This window comes from Candoia aspera, chromosome 8 (assembly GCF_035149785.1).
Source record: "Candoia aspera isolate rCanAsp1 chromosome 8, rCanAsp1.hap2, whole genome shotgun sequence".
Classification (NCBI taxonomy): Eukaryota; Metazoa; Chordata; class Lepidosauria; order Squamata; family Boidae; genus Candoia; species Candoia aspera.
This window is the reverse complement of record NC_086160.1, coordinates 17,229,597-17,238,623: the sequence shown is the minus strand read 5'-3', so window position 1 is coordinate 17,238,623 and position 9,027 is coordinate 17,229,597. Positions and strand designations below refer to the sequence as shown.

The 9,027-nt window shown below is 37.4% G+C and overlaps 1 protein-coding gene across 1 annotated transcript in view; it reads right to left on the bottom strand.

Moving 5' to 3' along the window:
• Nucleotides 1–2,222: 2,222 nt before the first annotated feature.
• The window catches only part of PDGFRA (platelet derived growth factor receptor alpha), a 55,332-nt gene continuing 48,527 nt past the window's right edge, over nucleotides 2,223–9,027 (bottom strand). Inside the window, exons 20-23 of the mRNA XM_063310553.1 lie at nucleotides 8,391–8,490; nucleotides 7,827–7,932; nucleotides 6,944–7,179; nucleotides 2,223–6,390 (exon numbers count right to left, since the gene is read on the bottom strand). Of these exons, the coding sequence (XP_063166623.1) occupies nucleotides 6,243–6,390; nucleotides 6,944–7,179; nucleotides 7,827–7,932; nucleotides 8,391–8,490 (590 nt within the window). The 3' untranslated portion in view covers nucleotides 2,223–6,242. The remainder of the gene's footprint in view (nucleotides 6,391–6,943; nucleotides 7,180–7,826; nucleotides 7,933–8,390; nucleotides 8,491–9,027) is intronic.

Here is a 9,027-nt window from a genome sequence, read left to right as displayed (position 1 = left end):
TCACAGCCACATCCACAAGGTTTTATCAGCAACAGTATGGCTTGCTGTCGCATTCTTCCAGGATTTGTTTTAACTTCCTAATCTAGCCCTGGGATTTCTTGATAGCTTCCCATCTAAGATCTGACTCTACTTTGCTTCTTTGAGATCAGTGAGGTAGAACCATCACTGTATGGAAAATAGCACATACAGGTTCTGTAATGGTAAGGTCCACTGCAGGAGACAGAAAAAATGTGGACAGGGGGACAAGAAAAAATATTTTTCTGTAATTTGCTTGAAAGCCTGGAATCAAAGCCTTTACATTTCTGTGCAGCAGAGTCTTAATGTTTATTTATTTTGTCTGAATCAACTGTCAGTCTATTGGCCTTTTCAACCCCTGTTTCAGAAACTCATGCTTCCATTTGAAAATGGGAAACTAAAATGGGTTCATGTTGGAATAAATCATTTTTCCCATGATTTTGTGGGTATCTTGAATTCTTGAACAATTATCTATATGCCTGGGTAAAAGGAATTTCAGAAGACTAAGCAAACCAGGATATAATTTCTTGGTTGTGAACTTGTTATTTTCCAGATAACTACCTGGAATTGTGGGGGGGAGGGGGGAGTAGAAAAAACTAAGTGCTTTAAGATTAATTAATTCTTGTACAATAGCTCCACCATGTGGGTGATGAAAAAGCAACTTATCAGCGCTGCAGATTTTTTAAAGGTTGATTAGGACACAATAGGGGAAGGATCAAGAAATAGCTCAAAATCTACAACTGTCCCCAAAGGAGAAAAAGCATCTCATTTATTTATTTCTATATATGCATCCAAAATAAAATAAAAACACCTTTCTTTCTATGTATATGAGATTCCTCCTCTTCTCTATTTTTCTCCAGAATAGCTCTGTAAGGTCAGTGAGGTCAGTGAGCTCTGTAAGGTGAGACTGAAAGAGCAATTTCAGTGCTTAGCACCGGGATTCAGGAAATCAGATGGGTACTTTGAAGGTCTGGTTATGTGGCTGAGGTCTGCCATCCACTCTAGCCCAAAGCCTGGGGAAGAGCTGTGTTTTAAGGACTTGTTTAAATAAGACCCAAGTAGATGCCACACAAATCTCAGGGGGAACATTGTTCCAGATGGCAGACACCATGATAGAAAAGGCCTGCTTTCTGGGTTCTATCAGATGACTCTGTCTAATCAATGGGACCTGGAGCACACCAATTCTGTCAGATCATATAGGACAGGCAGAGATAATCGGATAATCAGTGCCTCAGATAATCAGGCCCTATGCCATGAAGCGCTCTGTAGGTGATAACCAGCTCTTTGAGCTATACCTGGAAGCCTACAAATAACTAGTGCAGCTCACAGAACAGAGATATTATATGACCATACCCCAAAATGCCCATGCTACCACATTCTGGACCAGGAAGCTTCTGAGTGATCTTCAAGGGCAGTCCCATGTACAGCACATTGCAATAGCCCAAGCGTGAGGTGATCAAACATGAGCACCTGTCCTAAGGGTTTCCCAGTCCAGGACTGGGCACAAGTGGTACACTAGATTAATTTGTATGAAGGCTTTCCTGGTCATAGCTGCCACTTGGTTCTCAAGCAGGAGCCATATGCCTAAGTTATGCACCAGTTCTGAAGCGGGAAGTGCAACCCCATTCAAGATTAAAGATGGAACAATTCCAGACCTGGCTGGTCCAGACACCCACAGCACTTGGTCTTGTCAGGGCTGAGCCTAAGGCTGTTCCTCCCCATCCAGGCATTGAAACAAGACCTCAACAGCATCACCTGGTGGCCTGGGTATCATCAGCATACTGATGATAATGGATCCTAAACTGATGGATGAACTTCCCTGGCAGCCTCATTTGCATGATAAAACTGGAGAGGTGAGATCTTGTATTTTACCAGACATCTTAAAACCCTGTCTTGGCTACAATGCAACTCATACTGTTTTTATGCTCCAGGAGTAGTCATACTGAAGGCTGGAATATAAATGTTTAAGATAAATAAATAGTAAAAGGACAATCCTGTATGCTCTTGGGGAATGCTGCATCAATCACAAGATTTACCTCCGAGTTAATATGCACAGGAAATCAAGGATCAAGTTGTTCAGACTGGAGCAAATTGGTCTATTAGCAAATTACTGCTATTTTAGAATAAATAAGGTGAATCAAATCGTGTCTAGCACCAAAGTAGAGGAAATGGTGGATTGCTTTGAGTAAGAGTAAAAACTTCTTAGGTATCTTTAAATTATATATCATTTATTGAAATATAAAGATCTTAATTTACATGTTTTTAAAGACAAAAATAAGAAAAGGGGCATTTGTATTACATTTTGTACCTTTAGTCACTCTTCCAGCTTCTTCTTCCCAAACATTTCCCAATACTACCATCCTGAACACTCTTATGCGCTTTTATCATTCTAAAATACAAATTTTGGACATTTAAAAGTGCAACAGTTTGCGTGCCTGTGGAGTATATCACAGTAAAAAAATATTAACAAAGGCAGTGATACAGCTTGTCATAAATGTTTTGGCAGTACTCCTCAAAATTGATATAAAAATACATATATACATATTGATGTATAACATCACCTTATCTTATGTCCTTCATTATATCATAGGACTGTTTTGTATAATTGCAGACAACATCTTAAGGAATAGGTAAGCCATTCAAACTGAGAAAGTTGTGTTTCACAGGCAGATTTGATTGTCATATAAATATGGAACAGATAGAAACTGGGCATTTTTTTCTAAAAGCTTCTTGAAACTGAGCCATAATGTAGAAAATAGTAGGCATGATTTTTCATCAGTTACTACAGTACTAAAATCCAATGCAATCCTAAACACATCTATTAAAAAATAGCTCAATTTAATTCTATGGAGTCTACTCTCACATAGAAGGGCATAGGATTGCAATCTAACTGCAAAAAGTAGCTCTTGGATTAAGGTTGACTTAAGGTCTTTTGAATGTGCAGTCCATTGCAGTGTTTGAAGCTATAATTTTCAGAAGATTGTAAAGATAAGAAAGATTTTGGTCCATATCTAGATCTTGATCCCATAACAAGTATTGCCAAGAGGTGTTAGGCATGGCTAGCAAGAGAGAGCAGACAACAGTATACATTCCCATTTGCGCTGTAATGCAGAAAGGAATTAATATCAACACAGACACATAATGTGTAGCTTTCTGGCAACAGCACAGAACTAGTTCACCATTGGCTTCTTCAGGTTCTTTTCTTTTCTTTTTTTACTTCCAAATCTATCCTACAACCCTAGTATTTTATGGTAGCCTCCCATCCACGTATTAACCAGGTCTGACCCAGTGCAGCTTCTGAGCCCATGTAGGCCAGGTGCTACCTCATAGGATGTGAGAGCAATGTGATCTGTCCACAAAATAGCAAACTACGCACCTTTTGGATTAGGGCACATTTTGTGAGATAAAAAAGAAAGGCAAGACTATTACCATTAACAAGGCAAGAATATTGCAGCCCGTTTAATGCTCCGTGAAACATGAAGGTCTGTGGAACATAAAAAGACCCAAACCATATTTTTATCATTTATAGAATTTCTATCCCACTTTTCTGCTCAGGATGCAACTATGTGCAGTAATGCATGCGAAATCACTTGATGAATGCACATGCTAATAAGATATTTGGGCTCTCCATCTTGTCTCAGCCCACTTGTAATTAATCAGAATCAAGAGACAAATGCCAGTGCTAGGTCACTAGAAAGTCTGGGTTTACTTATTTGGTATAATGATATTGGGCATATCCAGATACACAAAGGAATATTTACCATTACATCAGCCATAGAAAAGCACATTGAAACCTCTTTGATTTCCATGGGACACCCTTCAGCATGCATGCTACTATCCCCTATTGAAATCAACATCTTTCAAGAACTTAACGTTGGCTGAATCATGCTTGGTGTTTGAAGAGACTGCTTATCCCACTGAAGCATCACTTGGCATTTCATGTAATATTCAGCCTCAAGTGAGTAGGTGTGATGCTGAATCATCAGTGGGCCAGCCCAAAGCACTGATTCACATTGTAGATTAATCTGATTGGGTGTTTCTCAGCCACTGTGATCAAATACAAAGCTTAGCATTAACACAATACTGTCTCTAAGACAGCCTCTGCCAACTCAGTGCCTTCTTTATATTCTGGTCTTCAACTTTCATAAATTCTGGCCAGAGAAACTATTGACGTATTGCTCCAAGTGATCACCACTCTGGGGCCTTTGCAATATGTTTAAGGGTACCTAGGGAACACAGACTTCACAGGAGATCCATCAGGCCTTCACATTGGCACATATGCAAGATTTTCTTAATGCCAAGTCTCTGCTCCAACTACTGGTTTGGAGCCTTGCAGTGAGTGTAATTATATGCCAAATGCCTCTCAAAACATGCCAGGTTTCTTTGCTTTCACTGTTGAGCAACTTCAGCAAGTTGCACATATAGATACCCACACAACTTGGCTTTTGGAACCAAGAGCAGATTTTCTAAGCAAGTTTGCCTTCTTATATTTCTCTTTGCAGGAATCATGACTGGATTTTTGATAATTAAAGTTATGGAATTTCTTCTTGTGCACCATATGCTCCCAGCCTTTATTTGTACAGACTGATTCCAGTTTATGATTTCCATAGATTCTGTGACAAAATCACAGCCTAAAAGCTACAATCCTATACACACTGATCTGGAAGTAAGCCACAAAACTTATTGGGGCTTACTTTTAAGTAGGCATAAACAGGATTCCACTATAAATCATAAAATAATTTGACACTCTATCACACATATTAAGAATGCAAATTAAGAAAGGAATAATATTAAACTTATTTCAGAATATATAAAAAAAGAGTTTATGCTACCTGATTGACATTTTACAATTGTAATGACATACTTTTCCCACTAAATGTACAGGAATTAGGCAGACCTGTGTTTTAAGTGTAATGCAAGGAAAGGTTTTACTCTTAATTCAATGCCCATTGGAGTAATTGCAAAAAAAAACAAACCATACTAATTTTTAAGGAAAATTTGTTTAGAACAACAACAAAAAAAACCCCTACATTTTTGCACAAAGTAGCTACATACTTAATTGGAAATTTCAGGCTCAGAAAGAAGCTTTTTCAGAAAGGCAATTGGTGTATCCAACCTAACCAGTCACTTGTACACCCAAAAAAACCCTTTCGAATGTGCACCATAATTCTTCAATGCTCCAAGCAGCCTTACTGATTGATCACCTATATCTATTATACAATAATTTGAGAAGCTTGGTTGTAAATTTATTAAAAATACATTTCAAATTTCTATATTTTGCAGAATCAATTCTGCTAGTGAAGCTCCGCTAGCATATCAACCCACTGTATTAAAAAAGCTCTTCTCCCAAGGATGGAAAATTACATCTGGATGCCTTAGAAAACATTTGCTAGTCCTATTTCCTAAACTAGGTTTAATTCACCAAAACAGTCAAACAGAAGAGATTTTTGTGTAAATATTTAAACCCTAAAATGATTTAGTTTGTTAGTAATGACTTAAGTACTGTGTTTTAACAAAGGACAAGAAGTAGTTATAAACTATACTTAGTAATACTGAGAACAGTAGATAAAGGACTATTCCTCTAGGTTATGAAAAATCTCATTTGATTTAATAAACGATTGAATACATTTTGGAAATACCTATCATTCCCTTTTGCTTGCATTATCTGTAAAAATAAAACATTACTTAGTGTTAATCCATTTCATGCTTTTCAAAAGTGGTTTCTTTTTGATATGTAATTCATCTCAGGTGATAATCCACCAGCAGCTTATATAAACCTAAGGAAGTAAATATGCCAAAATCTTAAGTGGTCTTCTTTTTAAAAAATCCATAAAATATCCTGATAGGAATAGGTATTTACACAGTCACACTGACAATGATTCACCATGGTAGAAATGTTATCCATCTGAGTTATGAATGCCCTTGAAACACAAATTGAACTGTCCATGGCCTTTTCCTTTATTCCTCCATCGACTGAAATGGCAAATGATATTGAGATGCTGTCGAAGTACTTCAAGGAATGATGCTTGAAAACTGGCTTCTCGAAGTCTTTCATTGACCAAGGGAGATTCTGAGGCCACTTGCTGAGACATGAGGCATTGACAGGTCTTTACCATCTGCTTTGAAGTGGTTTTCCTTACAGAATTGGAAGTCCATGAGTTATATCTTGAGCTTCCCTTTTTTTGTTTGTGACATAGCTCAAAAGATGTCCACTCAATCTTCCAGAGTTACAGGAAGCTGTCCTCAACTAGTTCTGAGGAATCCATTCCGATATCATCAATAATGTCAATGTCGTCAATGGTTTCACCTTCTCGCTTCACAAATGTAGAACTGCTGGATCCGGTTTCAATGGCACTTTCCTCAGATGTCTGAGAACTGTGTAAGAACACAGAAGAAAAAAGTTAGGAAGATAACAAAGCACTGCAAGGAACACATTATTCAGTTCTACATAGTGGCAGCAGAAGGACTATAATGTAATCTTGGAATCTAAGCTTCCAGATCTTTTAAGTTTGCAGATGTAGTCACAGATTTCTGAGGCTACTGCCTGCTAATCCAACAATGAATCAAGTAGCTCCATTCTCAAAGGATGTTTAGTGCAGTGGATGTCAAGCTTCTAAACTCCAATAAAAATTTTCATGTTGACTTCTCTTGGATGCCTCCCTGTTCATTTCCCATAACTTGTCCTTTAGCCTTGCAAAACGGATTTTTAACATTTCCTTGTATAGGAATGAAGTAATTCTAGCTCCATTCTGCATCTGATCAGAAATCTGGGCAAAATCATAATGTGTAATAATGGCAAACAGGAGCCATATTTAAAGACCGAAAACAACAATAAAAATGAGTTAGTTAACAGTAACTGCAGAGCTAAGCTGAATGTACTACCTCACATGACCAAAAGTAACAACATGAAGTTGTCTTCTATGTTTACCTGTGCCTGTTCCTTTTCCCAAGTTCATCTTCTGATACAGGGTCAATATCAGGCAGTGGAATTATGTAGCCACTGTCTGCACTGAGTCTTTGTTCATCAAATCCACTCTCCCTGTCTTTCAGTTTGTCCTCATTCTTGTAAGTGACACCAATATATGCATTGTCACAGTCCACTCTCATGCGTGTGACAGCAGGATGGTCACTCTTTAAGAAATCCAAGTGAATTCTATCATAACTCTGGAAAAAAAAGTTTTGCAAAAATTGGTTAGAACTCTCTAACATTCCTCCTTACTGTCCTGGAGCCTTCCTATAAATTGTGCTGCAGTGAGGTTTCCTTTCGTTATTCAAGGTTCATGCTTTACATGTAGGGTGTTTGCAAAGAAAAAATAATTCCAGAAACGATCAATGTTTAGGTCTATTAATTGAAGCCCTGCAGCAGAAATGGCTATGAAGTTATAGCAGGCAACAACAGCAACCTTTTCAGATATTGTCAAGAATTTAATTAGGGATCAAGGGTGGCTCAACACTTTTGGAAGCCTGAAGAATTAATACTAAAATTATAGTCCATAATGACAATAATAAACCAAACAACCTATGAACTTCAACAGCATTTCCTAGATCTGCCATTTGATATATCATCTCTCCCTTTTAGTAGAGGTGGCACAAAGTAGACAGTACTCTATGGAAAGGGGCTAAAAGGCATGTATGTTGTCCATCCTACTGTAACATTTGTCAAATTTGTCCCAGGCATCTCAACTGTTTATCTCCACACTGCCATCTTTCTCTAGAACATAATTTTAAAACACATAATTTACCCCAGAGATCATAAACAAAATATATTTTTGAAATCCTAAAAGCAATACCCAATTTCCGAAAAGACTAACCTTCTTGTATTCACCAGGCAACAAATTCTCAACTATTTCACTCAAGTGGTAAAAAGAAGGTCTCTTTTCAGGTTCACTATTCCAGCATTTCACCATGATGTCATACCTGAGAATCGTACAGGAGAAAATTGCTTCATTATCTGAGATTGGGAAATTTCATAAGTAAATTAATGACAAGATATAAGGCTGATGAAAAATGGGGGGACAGCTAATGACAAATATGCATCTCAATAAAATGAACATTGATTCAGCTATCAGCCTTCATGCTTCAGCTAGGTTCTCTACTTTATACTTAAAAGTATCTCAGGAATTCATGATTTCCATTAATTTGTCACCTAATTGTTTTATCAAATAGCATCTTTTTCTTAAAGTGCAACACTGTTTTTTGGGAGGAGTAATATTGCAGGGGGCAGGCCAATCCATAGCTAGAGCTCTACTGCAAATTTCAGAATTCAGCCTTGAAATATTTTGGACTGAACGTTGCGAGAACACCAGCTGAAGAAGTTCACTCATGTTATGTGAAAGCAGAAATGTTATAGAAAGAAGATACAAGAGAATACATACACCTCAGAGGTAGCATGATCTGGTTTTGCCATCCGATAGCCACTTTTTATTTTATTATAGAAGGTAGAGTCAACCATCATGCCTGGGTATGGGGTGCCACCTGAAAGACAAGAGCAGAGAGTTGACCTCCCATTTTCTGGTTCAAGAAGCAACTACAAAAAAACTTTTAATAAGTACCAAGCAGTATCTTACAAAGTACTGTAAAGTATGACTTGTTCAACAGATGTCAAAGATAAAAGTCAAGTACTTCCCCCCCACAAACATTTTTAGAAAGCAGGTAAGTCAAGGTAAAGTGGGGGAGATGGGTGGTAATTAAATTTGAATAATAAATAAATAAATAAATAAATAAATAAATAAACAAAGTGAAGTTATGATCTGGTCACATCCTTCAAGCATTCACATAACTTCAGCAGCTGCACGACTTCTAAACAAGTTACATCTTCTTCATAAATATGTGCTTTCAGCGGATGGGAGAATCAGTCTAGGCTGGAGATTCAGCATGCTGTGGGTATCATCACTCTAAATATTTTGAAGTCTATAATAGTATACATAAATCACTGGCTAAGGATGGGGAGGATTTTTTTACAGATATCAAAATATATAGGAAAATATATGTTTTACTGTAATCCAACTATAA